The sequence below is a fragment of the Panthera tigris genome, chromosome E1 (assembly GCF_018350195.1).
Source record: "Panthera tigris isolate Pti1 chromosome E1, P.tigris_Pti1_mat1.1, whole genome shotgun sequence".
Taxonomy (NCBI): Eukaryota; Metazoa; Chordata; class Mammalia; order Carnivora; family Felidae; genus Panthera; species Panthera tigris.
The window spans coordinates 23199654-23220579 of NC_056673.1; the positions used below are offsets into that span (position 1 = coordinate 23199654).

Genomic DNA, 20926 nt, shown 5'->3' on the forward strand with positions numbered 1-20926 from the left:
GCCTGAGTGCACTGACTTGTAGCCTCTGTATCCCTTTGGAGCTGCACTGAGACAGCCGTGGTTCTTTCCCTTTTATGGGAATGTTGATTGCCATGGGATTTATAATAGGAAAAAATCAAAAGCAGTTTAAACACTCAGTGGAATATCTTGGTCCATAATGGTTACGAAGAATACGTAAAGCTTAGAAAAATGTCTATGATAAGAACACATAAGAAAACTTGTGGGTGACCCTTCAAAAGCTCTTACAGGGTGAAAAAAATAAACAGGCCTCAGTTAAGCACAAAAATTTCAAACATCCAATATCCTGAGTAGTTATACCAGCAGGAAATTTTCAGATTAACTGAATCAGTAGCAAATGAGAACCTGCAAGAAAAATGGAAAATAAGGGGTAACAAATAAGTCAGTACTGAAGCCATTCTTGTAAGTGAAAGGAAAAATACTATAAAGGTTAAAAAATACATACATTTGAAAAGCCCCCCCAAAAAATAAATAAATAAATAAATAATAAAAAATTAAAAAAAGAAAAGAAAAGCCTCTGCTTTTCTGCTACGGGGAGCTGCCGGCAGGAGCTGAGGAGATCGTCCTATGGAGCAAGTGGCAGGCTAGGTAAACCACCCGCACTGCAGCTGCCCAGCCAAGGGGACAGCGAACGTATGAGTTTGGGATATGAGTATAGAGAGGTTATGGAGTCGGATTTCATGAAAGTGGATTGAAATCTGTGTCATGGTGTTTATGTCTTTATAGTTTTTAATGTTTACATTTGCCTTAGAGTGCCATGAGAAATTTTACATGCTGCAAAGTGGTCCTCCTTGATTTGGGTACCTTTTACAAGACCAGTGCTCTAACCCCTGAGCTATGGAGCCTTGGGTACCTTTTAGATATGGTCTTGCTCTTTAACTTTGATGAATGCAATGCAAGAAATGTGATGAAAAGGAAACGTATAGAACTTCCTTCTGGAGATGTCCTAGCTCCAGGACATGAAGGTCCTGGAGAAATGGAAAAGCAGTCATCATTTGTAGGATTTAGAAAGATCAAAGTAATGAGTAGAACTTGTCAGTTCCATGTAATGGCAAGTGAAATGATTGTAGCCAGAAGCTTTGTCACAGGTTTTAGGTTAGAAAGGTGTAAAGAAGTGTGATCATGGTCCACAGTGAGCCTTAGTACACACCTCTGCAAACTGTCCCTGTGCACCAAGACACGTGCTAGAAGCAAGTGTTGTGGTCGGTGATGTCAGTGAGAGAGACTTTTTACAAAGACTCCTAGAAAGTTGTGTGCAAAACTTAAAAGTTCACATAAATGCAATGGAGCAGCAATCGTTGATCAGAGCTAGATTAAAAGGTACAGTCATGTGTAAAAGCTGAGTGGTCATCTGCTCAAAGGCTCGTTGTAAGTATAGAGTTGGATGCCTGAAGTTTCTCTTAGTCAGGATGAAGCATGACAGTAGTGCATCTTGCTGAAGTGCACAGTGATGACAGTTTCAAGTTCATGGCAGCTCTGGTATGACCTAGGGTAGATTCAACTGGAAGCACAGTTTTTACTGATATGCTGAGAAACTTTCCAAAGAAAAACGGACAGAAGGAAGGAGACTGGACTCTTCATTCAGAACACTGGCAATAGATTACTTTCAGGAAATTGCAGTATGAAATGTTAGAATGATTAATTCCAAAGGAGAAAACTTAGAAATTTCCTTTAGGATTTGGCAGTGGGCAGTACTTGGGAAATGGTCATATTTTTACATGTTGGAAATGTGCTTCAGAAAGCACATCCTGTATGTTTCCAGATGGCACAGAGCAAATTATCAATAAAAATACCATGACCAATTTATGAATTTCTTCTATAGGATTTCTTTGGGTGTTAAAAAGGTAGATTATGTGGCTATAGCAAGACTTGATCTAGGGAACAAACTATGGGACAAACTTTCTTGGTACCTTGAGAACTATCCCGATTTTCAAATTTCATGATTTTTTATTTCTCTTTTGGAGAGCTATGAAATGTGGAAACAAATCAAAATCTAGAGTAATGCCCTATAAGGAAGGAGAATAAAGCAGGTTTGTAACTGTCATGGACTGGTAGGTAATCGGGTTTTCCCTTATATGGCTGACCAAGAACAGATGGCCTTGGCTTGGATATCTCCAAATCCAGAGACCCCGACACAGTGTTCAAATGCCCCCACCCTAAAGGCAACCAACTTTAGGAGTGTGATCAAATAAAGTTAACCTTGAACATGTGTGCAGAATAATCAGTCCTGGGACAAAGCTAAAGAAGGGAACAACCAAGTACATTGAAACCTCACTGCTACCCACTCCCAGCCATGACTTCTTTATCATCCTCCCAGAAAGATTGAGACCAAACATAAAAAAGGAAAAACTAAGGAATAACTGAGCTACCTCTGCAAACATTTCTGCCACATCCATAAGTAGCAAAAAGGGGAAAGTGTTTTCCTGTTTCATTACCTTTGAACAAGTCTTCATGTCCAAGGAAGTGAAACTACCCCCTGGTGAAACAGAGCACACTGATGTTTATCAGATTGAAAAGTCTTCATCCATCATTGTAAATATTCAGACAATAAAAACTTAACAAAATGAGTTCTCTGGAGAGCTGCCCCTTTTAAGATTTGCTTGCACATCAGTAATTTCTGCTGAAAGTGCTGATCAGAACTGGTAAACAGTATATTAAATATTGATGTAAGAATCAGTGAAGCAGAACTTGAACGATTCAGTGTCATAAGTAGCTTTTTTTTTTTAGCAACAGAGATCTATTAAACAAGGTTTAAAGGAAATTAAATCAGACCTTTGAGAAATATCATGTGATACAGTATTATATTTTTCATAGATTTCCTACCTCGGTGATATATTTCAGTGACCTTTCCTTTTGTTTTCATTTGTGATAGTCATGGATACTTTTACCTCTTAGGGTACCAAAGTTAATGAGGCTAAAAACTTTTGGCTTTTGAGTATCAGTTCATTTCTTTCCACAAGTTGGTTTTAAATTGTAATTGCTTTGTCACATGTGGGAATCATGATTTTTTAACTGCCTTGTAAAGAAATGGAGGTTCAGCATAGCATACCTTTTTTCAGACCTGCCATCTAATCAGGGGTTGGCAAACTATGTTTCTGTATGACCCATGAGCTAAGAATACTTTTATACTTTTAAATTGTTGTTAAAAAAAACTTTTTAAAATGGTATTTCATGCCGTGTGAAAATTATATGAAATTCAGATTTCATTGTCCATAAGTAAAATTTTATTGGAACATAATCATATTTATTCTTTATTTAGCATCTGTCTTGTCATGGCTGAGTGGTTGCAACAGAGACTGTGGCCTACAAAGTCTAAAATACAAAGTAGGTGCTACTGGTCCTTTGCAGAAAAAGTTTGGCAGCCCCTTATCTAAGTTTTTGTTGGGTCAGCTGACTTGTGACTTGAGTTCTTTCTCGCTTGCTCTCTCTCTCTCTCTCTCTCTCTCTCTCTCTCTCTCTCTCTCACCCTCTCACCCATACACACACACACACACACACACACACACACACACACACACACACACAGAATTTCCTAATACATTGTCAGCTTCCTAACTTAAATGATTATGCTTGATTCTGAAGACTTATATTGTCATACTACAAATTTATTCTCAGAGCGGTAAATCTTTAGTTTTTTGTTTGTGAGCCCACTCTACAAAAGATGCGCAGAAATGATTTATTCCTTAGTTACTTGGAGATGATATAGTTGAAGATTTTCTGGAGAACCTTTTTCACACCAAACTCAGATATGCTTCATGATGAGCAAATATTTAGATTAGAATTATAATGTTGATTCCCCACTTTTAAAATATCTGGAAGTATTTAGTTGGTATTTTGGGGGGCTGGCCAAAGAGGGTACAGTATTATATAACTGGTCCTACATTTATCACCTGCATTCCATTATGGTTAAATTGGCTTTCTTTTTATTTTTTTCTTACCTGATTTTTTGTTTGCTTGCTTTTAATGTTTATTTAATCATTTTGAGAGAGAGTGTGTGCAAGCAGGACAGGGGCAGAGAGAGAGGGAGAGAGATGTGGGACTCAGTCCCACAACTGCGAAATCATGACCTGAGCCGAAACCAAGATTCGGATGCTTAACTGACTGAGCCACCCAGGCTCCCCTCTTTCCTGATTTTTAATACCACGGAATCATCAGAGTACCAATTGAAAGTAATCCTTTAATCTTATAAACAAAATTTTGCTTCATTGACACTTTTCCTGACAAGTACAGCAGACCATTGACAAAGGTGCACATATTTTCCTTTCCTTCCATAAGGTTATAGTTAATAGTTTTCCTTTCTTTGATTATCAAAGACTCTCACTACAGGCAGTATTATTTTCTGTACCTAAGACTATTTCTGAAAAGTTGGATCACTAATGATGCCTGCCAACTTGAATGTGCACAAAGTTCCTAATATACTGTTTAATTAACTTCGAGCACTCATGGATGCTTCAGTGTCGCATGTTTAGTGTGAAACAGACTCTAGACTTGGGTATTTTTTTTCCTACCCCACGAGCTATTTAGTTCTCTCTTTTTACTTGGCCTTATGCTTGAATAAACTAGACTTCTAATCTTTTAAGTTATTCTCATGTTCATGATTTCAGGGTTTTATATTATCATGTAGCTTAGACTTACTCCTTCCTGTAAGAAAACCTAACAGCAATGTGTTAGAAGTTTTTTTAAAGTGAGGGTGCAAGTGGCCTAGTTCATGGCTACTTTTAGGACCTGATAGATAATCTTAATGCCTGTAATTTTCTAATTAAAATGATCCTAAATACTTCAAAAATTAAAAACAAAAATAGGAAGAAGGGGATTTGACTCCTGATTATTAACTAATCAAGGTGAATCATTCTGAAATTTCAGACACGTGCGTGTGCTCTGCAAGTTTTATCCGCCATCTTGGAAGGCTCAAAGCAGTTTCTTTCTGTTGCTGAAGACACCAGTGACCACAGAAGGGCTTTTACTCCCTTCTCTGTGATGATCGCATCCAGCATTAGAGAGTTACACAGATGTCTTTTGTTAGCTTTGGTGGCGGAGTCATCCTCACAGACCCTCACTCAGATAATTAAGGTAAGCATGCCAAGTTATCAACGGGTTCTGGATGGGTTTTCTCTGTTTCGATCTTGTATAATGTTTTACATTGTCCAAAAGTAATTTGACTTAAGAATAGAAGTAACAATTTTATTTAAAGTTATCCTATTTGTTTTATTTAAAGCTATTCTATTAAAAAAAAAAAAAGCTAGCCTATTGTGCCTCCTCGCTTGATCTTACCTACACTCTTTGTATATCCAAATAAATGATTTACTAAAAATACTCCCATATTTTTAGTATTAAGTTGTACCAATGAGAACACAAGTGCAAGTCCCCTAAAAAAAGGATAAAAAAAGAAAAAAACTGATTTTCAAATGAGTCTTCATAGACTTTTATTTTTTAATTAAATGCTATAACATTTTGTATCTGTGCTGTGGCTTAATCAGGCCTATTGATGGGCTATTCTTGTCTTTTGCAGTGCCTTGCAAATTTAGTATCAAATTCACCTTACAACCGTCTGAAACTCAGCCTGTTGACCAAAGTCTGGAACCAGATAAAGCCTTATATCCGCCACAAAGGTTGGTGGTAGTTTAAAATCGATTGCTTTTTTGTATCAATCAAATCTAGATTATTAGTTTTAAAAATATTGAGAGCATTTTTACAGCTCTAAGATATCTCTACTCATTCTCAAGTTTTCGGGGAAAGCAGCTATTGCTAGAAGCCTGCTTTTGACCCCAGAAGCCCCAGTGGACACCTGGAAGAAGTGAGCTGGAGAATTAATTGTAAAGATTAGTGGTTCTTTGCTGCTGCAGTGTAGTGACTTTAGAGTTCTGGTTGAGCCAAGTGCAGGGGGCCGGCGCTGGGGGGGCGCGGGGGTGGATGGGGGGGCAGTGCTCTGGTACACAATACGTAGTTTCTATCCTTAAGGCAGAAGTAAGGATGGGTGGACAATCACATAGACATCATCCTCTTTTTGGAAAGAAAAACGAATATAAAACATAACTGCTGTAAGATTATCTCCTCTGCAGTTTAGATAAAATTCCAGAACCTCAACTCCCCCACTTACTGCAGAGTCTTATTTCTTGTTATTTCCTGACTTACTCCCACACGTGATATATCTGTGCTATAAACATTTGCCTAGAGAACATTTGTTTTTCTTTTGCTAGCAAGCAGGCAGTGAAAGTACTATGTGGTCTGTTACTAGACCACATTCTGATAAGTTTTTCAGTCAGAGTTCTTGAAGGAGGCAGTGATGTTTCTGTGACGTCATGGGAGGGGTACTAGACCTGGAGTCAGGCTGAGGGTCTGCAGCCCATTCCCATTTCCTCCATCTCATAACTGTGGCTCTGTCAGAACCGTCATTTCCTCCTAACAGGAAGACGTTGACCTACCTCGGAAGATTTTTATAAGGCTTAAAGGAGATGATGATGTGTACACATGTATCACTGGACATCACGGTCCAGTTCACTTGTTTCACCAATGTGTAAAATGGGACCCAGAAAGATAAATCTTGCCTTTGACATCTCTCATGTCAGTGGCAGAAGTAAGATTGAAACAACTCAAGTCTTTGGGCTCAGTCCCCTGCTCATTCCGCTGCACCAGCTTTTCTTCATCTGTAAACTGAGAGGAGCGGACCATGTCTCACGTCCCTCCCAAGTGTCTGGCTTTGTCTTTCAGCATTTTCATGAATAAAATGGTCAAACCCTCAGAAACTTGAAAGAATAGTACAGTGAACATGTGCATATCTCTACCTAGACTTAACAGTTATTAACATTTGTCATATTTGCTTTGTCTCTGCATGTATGTATCTGTGTACGTGTGTATACATGTGTATAAATAGGTATATTTTTGAACCGTTTGAAAGTAAACTTCTGGGGCGCCTGGGTGGCTCAGTCGGTTAAGTGTCAGACTTCGGCTCAGGTCACGATCTTGCTGTTTGTGAATTCGAGCCCCACGTCGGGCTCCGGGCTGACAGCTCAGAGCCTGGAGCCTGCTTCGGATTCTCTGTCTCCCTCTCTCTCTGCCCCTCTCCTGCTTGTGCTCTGTCTCTGTCTCTCAAAAATAAATAAATGTTAAAGAAATTTTTTTTGTTTTAATAAAAAAATTTTAAAAAAGAAAGTAAACTCCAGACATGATATTTCATCCTGAATACCTCAGCATGCATCTTACAAGAACAAAGACAATTTCCTAAAAAACACATCCCCATTCTCACACCTAAGAAATCCACATCAATTCCATAATATTGTTTCATATCTACTCCACATTCACATTCCACCATATGTCTCAAAAAGTCTTCCCTCCCTTTTTGTGAGGACTTGGGTTCATTCCTGGTTCATGCATTTCATGTCATTATTATGTCAGTTTAGTCTCTTCTAATCTAGAGTAGTCCCATCACCCTTTTGTTCTTTCACCACGCTGATTTGGGGAAAAGTCCAAGACTGTTGTCTTAAAGCCTGTTTTACCTTCTCAGTTTGCCAGATAGGTTCTTTACAGTGTTGTTTGTTTGTTTTTTTTTAATTTTTTTTTAACGTTTATTTTTGAGACAGAGAGAGACAAAGCATGAACGGGGGAGGGTCAGAGAGAGGGAGACACAGAATCTGAAACAGGCTCCAGGCTCTGAGCTGTCAGCACAGAGCCCCACGCGGGGCTCGAACTCACGGACCGCGAGATCATGACCTGAGCCGAAGTCAGCCGCTTAACCGACTGAGCCACCCAGGCACCCCTACAGTGTTGTTTAAATTCTGTTTCTGTCCCATGTATTTCTATAAACTGGAAGTTGGGTCTGGAGGTTTCATTGGATTCAGGTTACACAAGGACGCCATCATTCTTCATTGTCTGCGGGAATAATTGTGATCCTTGAGATAGCTCTTCCCACAGTGATAGTGATTCCCATCAACTTTGACAGATGTGAATGTTCGAGTGTCAAGCCTCACTCTCTTGGGAGCCATAGTGTCCACTCACGCGCCTCTACCTGAAGTCCAGCTCCTTTTACAACAGCCCTGCTCTTCTGGACTCAGCAATAGCAATTCGGCAACTCCTCACCTCAGTGCTCCTGATTGGTGGAAGAAAGCCCCCTCGGGACCCTTTTTGGAAGAGGCTTCAGTTAGCTCCCCTAAGGGGTCTTCAGAGCCTTGCTGGCTCATCCGACTTTGCATTTCCACTGTTGTACTGCCCAAGGAGGAGTCCTGTTCCAGTAGCGATGCTGGCTGTGCAACGGGGAGCATCTATGAACCATCCCCCATGCGATTGGAGGCCTTACAGGTAGGAGGTTTCCTCATTTTTAGAATGGAAGTAATCACTCTTCTTTCAAAGTATTGATTGATTGTGAGGAGTGAGTCTATGAAAATAACATATAACTGAGCCGCAGGTCAGTGGTGTTAGAGAGCTGTGCTTTAGGTGTGAGTGCTTTGTTGTTTTGGTTTTGGCAGCAGTTAGGAGAAGACTTGGTTGTAAATGTCACATTTATTCCTTTTTGTTGCAAGTCACTTTAGTGACCATAGTTTTTATGTGACAGGTTGGGTATGCTGGATTATATAGTAATTCTGAAAGACGTTGTACAGTTAAGCTTTGATTTCTGAGACTTTCAATATTTAATTCTCCATAACTTCTCTTCCATCTTCTGTCTGCTTAGAGACAACAGGAAGAAAACAACCCTAGATTAATTTATTTGCTTCTTTGGTACTCAGCTGTGATCTGAGACATGGGTTTGGTTCTGGGCTCTGCTGCTGATTGTGCGGTTGATATTAAACATGTCCTTTAACCTTTAACTTTTTTAGCCTTAGCTTCTTTAGCTGAAATATTCAGTTAGTACCTGCCTCAGAAAATTGTTCCCAGGCTTGAATAGTATTGACAACCTTAATGAAACACATTTCAAAAATTATAAAGCACCGTGAAGTTACATGATAGAGTTAACTGATTTCAGTCATAAAATAAAGATTATGGTTGTTCATTTCATTCAACATCAGATTCCTGCCTACCCCTTGTTAAATGTGAGTGATTTCTGAAATATTAAAACACTTTTCTGGATATTGCAGCCCTGCATTTAGGTCTTGAGGTTATTCCTCTGTTCTCTTTGCAGGTGTTAGCTCATCTGGCCAAGGGCTACTTTTCAATGGCTCAAGTGTACTTAATGGAGCTTGGAGAGGTGATTTGCAAGTGCATGGGGGAAGCAGATCCATCTATTCAGCTTCATGGAGCAAAGGTAACTTTGATGAAAAGCCACCTGCTATTTTCTTCTCTTCCTTTATGTTCTTCCCTCTGTTCTATGTCTGTCAGTTCTGAGGTTTCTTAAAGGGGTATCAGGGTAGGGAAAGTCATACATTCCTTCATTTTCAGCTCGCCAGAGAAACCCAAAGAATTCATTTGATAATAAATAAACAATATGTTTCTGGTGGTTTTGCTCCTGAAAGAATGCCTCTGATGTCAGAATTACTGAAAGAAGAAAGAAAATTCGGTTGGAAACTATTTTTCCCTTTGATTTGAGGTCGTCTCCAAACAAGTAAGGTCTTCTGCCTCCGTAATTCGGATTATCAAATCTGCTTTGATAATCTATATTTCTTTTGCCTTGGCAGCTTCTGGAAGAACTGGGGACAGGCTTAATACAGCAGTATAAACCAGATTCTACCATAGCTCCTGACCAGAGAGTGCCAGTCACTGTGGTAAGTACACGTTGTTCAGTGCTCTCCTAGTGCTGCAGTCAGTTGTGAGGCTCAGTGATGAAGTGAAATAAACTGTGTAGTTTCTTCCAGTGTCAAAAACTACAGCTAATGATATGTGATGACAGGAGACTAGCATGAATAAGATTTATTTGCATTTCTGTTTATTTGCAGTTCAGTATGTGGTCGGATTATGTGCAACGTACAGCCAGCAATTGAAAAACCAGTATTTCTTTCGCATAAAACCTCGTGTGGTTCCTCATCCTGCCCAAGAGGTAGACTAGAATGGTGGGAAGAGCCAAGGATTTGGGATCCGAAGACATGAGAGCAAATGTAGGGAGCACATTAATGGATGTGTGAGCACAGTTTCCTCATAAAGAGGAATAATAATCTGTAACTAGATTGAATAAAATGTAAAGCTGCTGGCAAATAGTAGGTGCTTGATAGATGTTGATTCCCTTAACTCCCTCACCACCCCGCTCCAGGATTCCTAGAAAATTCCCGTGACCTTAGGTTGTTTCTGTTGTCTCCATACTGCGCCAGTTCTTTGGAGGAGGAACACGTGACCCTACCAAAAAGGGCTTCTACTTGGTGCCAAAAGCAAAGTCAACTCAACATTAGTGGTGTTTTTTACCTTCTGCCCTCCTCATCCTGCCCATTCTTTTCCCTTTGCAATTTCCATCATCCCTGCAAGCAATTAAGAATATCTAGCCCTAGTCCTTTCCTGAGACTGCCACTCAAGCTGAAACGTCACCGTTCACAGGGAGAGGAGTTGAACTTTGCTCAAACAGACCTGGGTTTGCACCTGGACTTCTCCCCCTGCTGGTCAAATGACTGTAGGCATCACGTTCAGGTTTTTTCATTTGTAAAAAAGAGATATACTTTCTATATTACTTGTCAGTTGCTGAGTAGTAAATTAGCCAAAACACTTAGCATCTTACAACAATATATATTCTCTCACATAGTTTCTGTGGCTCAGGAATTGGGAGTAGCTTAGCTTTGTCCTTCTGAGCTTGCAGTCAAGATGCTGGCAGGGGCTGCAGTCAACTGAACTTGACAGGGGTTTGAGGATCTTCTTCCAACACAGCTCACTCACATACCTAGCAAGTTAGTGCTGGCTTTTGGCAGCAGGCCTCTCTTACTTCCTTCCCACAAGGAACTCTCCAGAGGGCTGCTTGAGTGTCCTGTGGATATGGCAGCTGGCTTCCCCCATAGCAAGAGAATCAAGACAGAGCAAGACAGAAGCTGTGGTGTTCTTTTTTTTTTTTTTTAAATGTTTATTTATTTTTGAGAGAGAGAGAGAGACACAGTGTGAGGGAGGGGAGGGGCCGAGAGAGATGGAGACACAGAATCCAAAGCAGGCTCCTGGCTCTGAGCTGTCAGCACAGAACCTGACGCGGGGCTCAAACCCACAAACCGTGAGATCATGACCTAAGCTGAAATCAGACGCTTAACCGACTGAGCCACCCAAGGCACCCCTGTGTTTTTTTTGTTTGTTTGTTTTTTTTTAATTTTTTTTTTTAACGTTTATTCATTTTAGAGACAGAGAGAGACAGAGCATGAACGGGGGAGGGTCAGAGAGAGAGGGAGACACAGAATCCGAAACAGGCTCCACGCTCTGAGCTGTCAGCACAGAGCCCGACGTGGGGCTCAAACTCATGGACCACGAGATCATGACCTGAGCCAAAGTTGGTCGCCCAACCGACTGAGCCACCCAGGCGCCCCACCCCTGTGTTCTTATAACCTTGTTTTGGGGTTTTTTTTTTTTAAGTTTATTTATTTATTTTGAGAGAGAGAACACATAAGCAGGGGAGGGGCAGAGAGAGGGGGAGAGAGAATCTTAGGCAAGCTCCTCATTATCAACGCGGAGCCTGACTTGGGGCGCGAACTCATGAATTGTGAGATCATGACCTGAACTGAAATCAAGAATTGAACACTTAACCAACTGAGCCACCCAGGCATCCCACCCTTGCTTTGGAAGTTTCACACTGTTAATTTCCATAGCACCCTACTGGTTACACAGGTCAGCCTGGACAGGGGCTAGGTGGGGGGCCACCTCCTTAACATTAGGAGACAAGAATCCGTGTGGGCCATGTTGGAGGCTGGCAAGCATACCTGTCTAAAGTCTTCTGGTTTGGGGTGGGGAAGGCCCAGATTGGGTTTCTAGAAACTAGGATTTAGGGGAGGACAGAATTGATGTGTGGGACACATGGCAAAACTTGGGACTAAATCCGTGGGGCAGAAAGTAGAGACTCCAAAACCACAGACAGTTGCAAATGCACCTGAAATCCTAGGATTTTTAGAAAGCATGGGAAAGAAATGGTTCAAGGTACTCTTCAGATGCCTGCCTTGAGAGCTTTAATAAAAGTGAGGTAGGGGCGCCTGGCTGGCCCAGTCGGTTGAGCGTCCGACTTCAGCTCAGGTCATGATCTCACAGTTTGTGAGTTTGATCCCCACATCGGGTTCTGTGCTGACAGCTCAGAGCCTGGAGCCTGCCTCGGATTCTGTGTCTCCCTCTCTCTCTGCTCCTCCCCTGCTCACACTCTGTCTCTCAAAAATAAATAAAGATTAAAAAAAAAAAAAAGGTAAATCTTCATAGTACCCACAAGAGAGCCCAGTGCTCAATTTAAGAGTCTCCACTGTGCACCTGACACTGTGCAAGGAACTTGACACACAGTGTTACATTTTACTGTCACCAAGACTCTGCCAAGTAGACATCTTCACCCTGTGTTACTGAAGAGGAATCAATACTTAGGTTCAGGGACTTGCCCAAGGTTGCAGAGATGGGAAACAGCCACTGAAGGATTCAGCCCCAGCTCTGCCCCTGGATCCGGTGCTCTTTAGACTCTGGCACATGGCCTCTGGGCTGTGCAGGGCCCTAATGCCCACTAGCAAGTTACACCATATGTTTGTGCCCCAGTTTCCTTGTGTGAAAATGGAGATAATGACACATACTTCATTTAGTTGTACTGAGGATTGAAATGGGTAGATATGTGTAAAGCTTAGAGCAGTGCCTGGCGTGTGAGAGGCTTTCTGGAAAACACGAGCCATGGCCGCCGTTACCACCATCACCCCCTGCCCTTCCTCATGATCATCATCACTCCCATCACTCCGGCCACCTAGCTGTAGCCAGCTGTTTCCTAGTTCATAAAGTGGAAGGATGCAGTCATTGTTTTCTTTTTTTTCTTTTAATTTTTTTAATGTTTACTTATTTTTGAGAGAAGGAGAGAGACAGAGCACAAGCAGGGGAGGGCAGAGAGAGAGGGAGACACAAAATCCAAAGCAGTCTCCAGGCTCTGAGCTGTCAGCCCAGAGCCCGATGTGGGGCTTGAACTCGGGAAAGACAAGATCGTGACCTGAGGCAAAGTTGGAGGCTTAACCGACTGAGCCACCCAGGCGCCCCTGCAATTGTTTTCTAAAGCTCCTTCCCCTGCTGTGCAAGGACTAGCGGAAGCATTGACAAAAGGCTACTGCTTTAAATTTTTTTTTTAACATTTATTTATTTTTGAGACAGAGACAGAGCATGAACGGGGGAGGGGCAGAGAGAGAGAGAGGGAGACACAGAATCCGAAACCGGCTCCAGGCTCTGAGCCATCAGCCCAGAGCCCGATGCAGGGCTCGAACTCACAGACCACGAGATCATGCCCTGAGTTGAAGTCGGACGCTTAACCAACTGAGCCACCCAGGCACCCCAAAGGCTACTGCTTTAAAGAACGTTGCATTACTAGGGCCACCTGAGGTAGTCTTAGCGGCAAGTTGGTTCTGCTGTAGTGTCTGGGGCCACAGCTGTAACTGTGCCCCTGATCCAGGTGGTGATGTTCTGGACGATGATGCTAAACGGCCCTCTGCCCAGAGCCCTGCAGAACTCAGAGCACCCGACCCTGCAGGCAAGCACCTGTGACGCCCTGTCTTCCATCCTGCCCGAAGCCTTCAGCAGCCTGCCGGTAACTCCAGGAGTGTTTTCTCACCTTACGTGGTGCCCCCGAGCAGCAGAGCTTGAGTTTGATTCAGATTCGTTGTCATCTTGAGCCAGTATTCAGCGTCATCCCTGGCTTGAGTGTGGGGTGAGGGCGGTGGAAACACTTCAAGTCTTAATGTCTCAGGGGAGCCTTTCCTCCCTGTCCTCGGAGGGCAGGTGAGGGAGGAGGCTTGGAAGAGACGTTTCAGAAAGACTTCAAAACCAAGAGTTAGGAGGACCTGGGTTTATCTCTTCCACTCCACTCCCTGATTTTCTTAACATCTCTAACCTGAGTGTTCTCATCTATAAAAGGGGCACGATGTGAGGAATAACACGAAGTGTGAGCAGTACTTGGCCAGTGCCCACCACATGTATATTCAGGCTGCTCCCCTTCTTTAGTCCTCAGTGGCATTTGCATGAATTAGCTTTTATAAAGAGGCTGCTTTCAGGAAGTAGGAGAACACGGTGACCTAACTCATACAGTGGGAAAGGTTAATGGTCACAGGTGCTGTGTGTGCCCAGCACCAAGCAGGCACTCACCCAATACCTGGATCCGTGTTGCCCCTCTGCTCTCTGCTAAGGTAGCCTCAAGGTCTCCCTTGTGTTCAGATGCAGACACGTCCCAGTCGCGTGTTGAGGACAGTGGCTCATGGTTCTTTCTTTCTCACTTTCCCTCCACCCACCTTTCTCACTACAGAGCGACAGGCAGATCCTGTGCATCACCATGCTGCTTGGGCTGAACGACAGCAAGAACCGTCTAGTGAAAGCGGCGACCTCGCGGGCCCTTGGAGTCTATGTGCTTTTCCCCTGTCTCAGACAGGTCAGAGCGAGCCTGCACAGCCCTTCTCTGCCTCTGTGATAGGCCAGGGCAGTGTTGATTTGGGTGCATACAGAGCTTCTGAGTTGGACAGTAAGGGACACCAAATTGCTCTTAGTTTCTTTAATTGCTACTAAAATACGGTAATGCCTGTAAGTTCATTTATTTCTAATTATTTAGCACACTGTCCAGGACCCTAGATTTACATTAATGAATAATTGAAAAAAAAGGAAGTGGGATATTGCCATGGGATAATAATAATTTAGAAAGCTGATGTAGAATTTTTGCTAAGAAGCGAATAAATTTCTTTTTCACTCTTAGTTGTGACATCTCACTGTGAAGTGTGTAATGAATAGGATGTGTTTTAGAAATGCATTTCATTGGCAGTGTCATTTCCCAAGGTGGAAATCAGTCTAAGCACAGATTTCATGGATCACTGTCGCAGACCAGGTTATAAGATGTTCAACAAGAGCAAAATCCATAGGCCCCACGGGTGCGTGTGGCACATACCAGAATCCCAGAAGACCTTCCCGTGGGGTTTTAATGAGTGTCCACATTATAATAAGTAGAATAGTAAATTGAGTAAATAAATTTTGATTTTCAAATAGAAATTGTGGTAAAGGCTTATATCATTGTCTGAAAATAAATTTCAGAATTTCTAAGGCAGCTGTGTGAGCTCCCAAAGTAACTACAGTGTTTTATTTTCTTACAGGATGTCATATTTGTTGCAGACACAGCGAATGCAATATTGATGTCACTTCAAGACAAATCTCTGAATGTCCGGGCCAAAGCAGCCTGGTCCCTGGGCAACTTGACAGACACTCTGATTGTCAACATGTAGGTGACTCAGCTCATTTCCCCTGGGTGACTTCTGAGGTTGAGGTCCCAGGAGGGTATCTTTGATCTCTACTATAAAAGAACAGTAATTCTCCCATATCGTGTAGTCAGTCTTCATGCTTTGTTGTGTTTTATTCTCCTTCAAGTAATGAGATTAGTAAGTCGTTCTTTATATATACATGTATGTGTTTGTGTGTGTGTATTTAATACTGTATGCTGATATAAGTAACGTATCCACATTATAGAAAATGTGGAAAATACTAAAGTAGAAATTCAAAACCATAATATAGGTCGCACTACTCTTTAAATATCAAATTTGTAATTTTTCAGAGTAATAAAAAAAAAATTGAAACAATACAAAAGGGGTCATCAGTATAAAACCTTCCTCCCTAGAGGCAGCTATTGTCCCTCATGTACTAGTGCCCTGCTTATCATTGCTTAGTTCTCCCATACAGCATGTCTAAGCATCCTCCCAACTTCTGCTGGCTTTTTATAAATTGTTCATTACTATTACATAATCACCACTGTGAAGTGATTATTTAACCACTCCATTACCGAACATGTGCATTATCTTAGGCTTTTCTAACCAATGAACATTTTTGTACATAAAATCTTTATTTCAAGATACACCTTTTGGTCACATTCCTAGATGTGGGCCTACTGGGTCAAAAGGTATAAACTTTTAAGTTCTTGATATAATCGGAACAGATTTGTTGAGCTGTTTTCCCACATTTTTATAGTTCTACTAAGTGAATGCCTGTGTATATGTATATATTTAACTGAGTTTTAACTTTTAACGTGTTTTGTCTGCTTTGGATGGAACAGGGAAACCCCAGACCCAAGTTTCCAGGAAGAGTTCTCTGGTCTCCTGCTCTTGAAGATGTTGCGATCAGCTATAGAAGCGTCCAGGGATAAAGACAAGGTAGACCCACAGCAAAGCCTGGTATTTCTCCATTAGATACTTAGTGTATTATAGTTGTATCCCCCAAATGTATCCCTGTTGAAAGGAGATCAAGAGAGTACTCAGGTATAATGTGGCCTACTCCACACTTGTACAGTTTCCTTCCTGTCTCCTGTGTCATGAAAAATATCAATGCTCTTTGTCATACTGCTCCATGATCTGTCCGTGTTTGTTTTAATATTAGTCTGCTTTTGGTTTTTGTTTTTGTTTTTTTCTAAAAAATCTTTAAGTAGAAGTGACAAGTCAGAAAAATGAACAGCCCTTGGCTTTGTATAGCTCCCATTAGACTAATAAGTTAAAAGCATAGAAATGGGTTTTAGGGTCAGGTAGACATGGTTCAAATCCTGGCTTGCCCTTTAGTAGCCAGGTGACGTTTGGTATATCATTAACTTCTCTGAAGGTCTGTTTCCTCATCTGGAACCTGGAAGTCATTACATCTACCTCAGTGGCCTCGGAGATGCCTTGTGTTAAAGTACCTAGCATGATACCTGACCCATACCGAGTGCTTAATTTAGTACAGTGACTCTGAAAACCTGGGAAGCCCTATGTGGACTAATCTGTTCAGAATTTCTGGGACTAGGGCATGGGAATTGGTTTTGGAGAAAGAAAGCTCCTCGGATGATTCTAGTGTGCTGCGAAGGTTGAGAGAGACTTTCTAATGGAAAAGTACTGGACTGGAATTTTGAAACCTCGCCTGTCCTCATCACCTTGCTGCAAACCAGCTTTGCCCTGTAGCCTCTGGGTCTTCCACACGGTCTCTGTAAAACGAGGAAGACAGACCTCTCTGGAGTCTAATCCAAAAATACCAGTGAGGAGCTGTGGAAGACCTCACCTCTCTGATGGCATAGGCTGTTCAGCACATAAGACCTTGCAGAGTTTCAAGAAGCCACACTTTTACAGGCTGGTGTTTTCATTGGCTTTCTGACTTTAAGCTGTCCAAGACCTCCTGGGTTTTTTAAAGCTGAAATGATACTTTCTGTAACATATCTTTGGCAAAGCAGATTTCGAATGCTTTTTTTTACATTTTATTATAGGTAAAAAGCAATGCAGTGCGGGCCCTTGGAAATTTGCTTCATTTTTTGCAACCGTCTCATATAGAAAAGCCCAGGTTTGCTGAAATCATTGAGGAGTCTATCCAGGCCCTCATCTCTACTGTGCTGAATGAGGCTGCCATGAAAGTCCGATGGAATGCTTGCTACGCAGTGGGGAATGTATTTAAAAATCCTGCTCTTCCATTAGGTAAGAAGGTGTCTCTCTGGTGCAGGGCCTCAGGACAGCACACTCCAGCCTACAGTAGTATTCAAGATGTTCCTCGTAGTTTTACTTATCACATATTAGAAAAAATGGAAATGTTTTGAATGCCCAACTTTAGGGGAATCATAGTATATATCATAGTATATATATTCAAAGGGATCCTTTAGAATTATGTGTACAAAAAGTTTTTGATAATCTGGGAAAGTACTTCTGATGTTAAGCAAATTAAAACAGGATAGGCAGTTGTTTCTACGACATGATCTCAATAAATGGGTGGAAAAAAGAGTGAAAGGAAATTAGCCTAATCATTAACGGTGGTTGCCTCTGGAGGGGATGATGAGTAGGACTTTTGTCTGCTTTCATTTTCTATAAGAAAATGTTGTTCTAACAACCGGGGGGAGGGGGGGAGGGCAATGAAGGAGAAAAGCTGGCATGGAAGAAGAGGTACAGATTGGAAATCCCAAATGAGCCCTTGGTACTGAAGTGGGCTGCTGTGTAGGAGGGCATCTCAGTAATGACGTGCCGTGCACCTTGATAGAGCATCAGTGGCTTATAGCTGCTTAGGCATACAGGTCAAAGCCTCCAAATCCCCATTCCCTCTCCTTACCAGCATTTGCCTTATACATTTGTCTCTGTGACAAGATTTGAAACAAGTTATGTTCCTGGAGAGGTAAAACCATTCTGGGCCAGCAGAGCATGCATCAGGTTAGGGAGATCTGGCTCTGCTCCCCTTTATTGCCACAATCTTCCAGCCAGGGGGTGCCTGGCTGGCTCAGTTGGAAGAGCACGTGACTCTTAATCTCAGGGTCATGAGTTTGAGTCCCACGCTGGGGGTAGAGATTGCTTAAATAAATAAATAAATTCAATTTAAAAAAAAAAATGCTCCCAACCGAGGGCTAATGGAGAAGTAGCTTCATGGCGTTTTCTACAGAGGAAATAACCCAAAGTGACCTTTGGAGTTGGAGCTCATTAAGGTGGATGTCTGCCTGCCTGCCTTCAAAGACAGCAGAGAAGTTCGGAAGGGCTGAAAGAGGGAAGCTGAATTCTTTAAAAAAAAAAAAATTTTTTTTATGTTTATTCATTTTTGAGAGAGAAAAAGAGAGAGAGACAGAGCAGGAGTCAGGGTGGGGCAGAGAGAGAGCAGGACACAATCTAAAGCAGGCTCCAGGCTCTGAGTTGTTAGCACAGAGCCTGATGCGGGGCTCAAACCCACAAACCATGATAAGACCTGAGCTGAAGTCAGACACCTAACCGACTGAGCCATCAAGGCGCTTCTAAAAAAAATTTTTTTTAATTAATTTATTTTTGAGAGAGGGCATGAGTGAGTGAGGGGCACAGAGAGAGAAAGAGAGAGAATCCCACACAGGCTCTGCATTGTCAGCACAGAGCCCGAAGCGGGGTTCAAACTCATGAATTGTGAGATCATGAGCGAGCTGAAGTCAGATGTTTAAACAGACTGAGCCACCCAGGCACCCCAGGGAAGCTGAATTCTATTCTACTGTCCATCTTGAGGAATAAGAGCCACCCCAAAATTGAGTGGGGAGTGGTAGTTCTGATGAGGAAGAAAGCAGGCTGATTTCCTGAGACTGACCAACAGGAAGGGAAAGAAGACAGAAACTGGGACATCATCTTTTCAAAATTAGAGAATTGCACCTTTGGTTAATCTGAGTCCTCTGTTCCTTAGTCACTGCCTAGATAGCACCTTCTTTTTCTTTGCAATAAAACACATGACTTGCTATGTCCAGAGCAGTGTCTGGATGCTAATCTGGGTGATGAGATATTTTTTTGTCATCAGGAACAAGGCTGGGCATACGGTTGTGCAGTGTGTGCACTGCTCAGAAGCAGGCAACTGAGCACAAGTGGCACTACAGTTTAGTCCGAGCTCCTCAAGCCTTACCCCCGTAGGACGGCCTCTTCCCAGAGAAGCCGCCTCTTTCACTGTCGCCAAAGTCCCCATTTAGAGTAGCAGAGGCCCCCATGTGTGCGGCAGACTGTTTAAGGAAATGGGAAGTTTGGGAATCCGTACTCAACCCCTTCCCTAGAATCCCACAGTGAGTACCGGTCACCCTGATCCTATAGGGTTAGCGTGAGAATTGAATGAAAACCTAGTGTCAGCTGGAGCATAAGTGTGTATTTCCTCCACCCTCTCCACTCCCCTGCTTGTTTCTAAGCCTTCATCTGTTGTAATGCCGGTGGGTTCTTTCTAGGAACAGCCCCGTGGACCTCCCAGGCCTACAACGCCCTGACGTCGGTTGTGACATCATGCAAGAACTTCAAAGTGCGCATCAGATCTGCCACTGCCCTTTCCATCCCGAGCAAGAGAGAGCAGTATGGGTCAGCTGAGCAGTACGTTCAGATCTGGAACGCATTGGTCACTGCCTTACAAAAGAGCGAAGACACCACAGACTTTTTGGAATTCAAGTACTGTGCCAGCCTACGGACCCAAATCTGCCAGGCACTGATCCACCTCTTGAGTTTGGCCAGTGCCTCAGACCTGCCCTGCATCAGAGAAACCCTCGAATCGAATGGGGACATGGTGCAGTCCTTTATCCTACAGTTTTTAAAATCAGGAGCAGAGGGAGATGATACCGGAGCACCCCACAGCTTGCACGAAAGAGACCAGATGGTCAGAACGGCCCTGGAGCACATAAGCAGCATCCAGGCACTGGCTGGTGACTCAGCCAAAAGGGCCATCATGGACTTTCTAGAAGATACCCTCACCATTTATTTTGACTCCTCTGGATCACAGGTAGCACTCCTGGGACTGACAGATCGGTGAATGGTCTGCCATACTTTCCAGGTGTCGTGGTAATGGAAAGACCCAAGCTTGAGTATCAGATATGCAGGATTCAATTTTAGGGGCAGAAACAACCCATTCAATTTTATTCAGAATGGGCTCACATCTATTTAAATTTTTCCCAAAGGGCTCAACCACTTTAGGGAGTGGTTCCGCTGCATTGGCCACGGTCCAGGTTGTTGGAACCTCTGACCTGTGCAGCAGGGAGCCGGGAAATACGGTCGTAGGGCGGGCTGAGCAGGCTGGACGGTTGCGAAGGGTGTTTGGCCTCAGACACGAAGATAAAGACAAAAAAACGAATGAATTTAGGAACCGTTATGTTATATATTGTGTCTTGGAATTGTTTTTCTTTTTGTAATAAACTAATGAAAACTAGCGTGCCCATAACCTTCTCTGTTTTTAGATCAAGTTGTGTTTATAGAAAGCCTCAGGCAGAGCTGATGTTTGGCCAGTCTGCACTGGTGTAGCTGCTTCAGTTGCTAAAATACTGAGAAGTTCCTCACAGGCTGCTAAACAGCTACTGCACTGAGCTTCCCAGGTACGCACCCTGGAAGCCCTCCGTGTGCCTCCCCACGAGCCGCTAGCTAAAGAGCTGCCT

The 20926-nt window shown here is 42.7% G+C and overlaps 1 protein-coding gene across 4 annotated transcripts in view; it reads left to right on the forward strand.

The window, feature by feature from the left end:
• Positions 1-20703, forward strand: part of HEATR6 (HEAT repeat containing 6) — a 34637-nt gene extending 13934 nt beyond the window's left edge. For all 4 annotated transcript variants that reach the window (XM_042966067.1, XM_042966070.1, XM_042966068.1 and 1 more), the window contains 11 exons: positions 4882-5088; positions 5528-5627; positions 7955-8310; positions 9128-9250; positions 9621-9707; positions 13514-13648; positions 14360-14482; positions 15192-15316; positions 16142-16238; positions 17312-17516; positions 19739-20703. In XM_042966067.1, the coding sequence (XP_042822001.1) occupies positions 4882-5088; positions 5528-5627; positions 7955-8310; positions 9128-9250; positions 9621-9707; positions 13514-13648; positions 14360-14482; positions 15192-15316; positions 16142-16238; positions 17312-17516; positions 19739-20310 (2130 nt within the window). In that variant the 3' untranslated portion in view covers positions 20311-20703. The remainder of the gene's footprint in view (positions 1-4881; positions 5089-5527; positions 5628-7954; positions 8311-9127; positions 9251-9620; positions 9708-13513; positions 13649-14359; positions 14483-15191; positions 15317-16141; positions 16239-17311; positions 17517-19738) is intronic.
• The last annotated feature ends 223 nt before the right edge of the window (positions 20704-20926 follow it).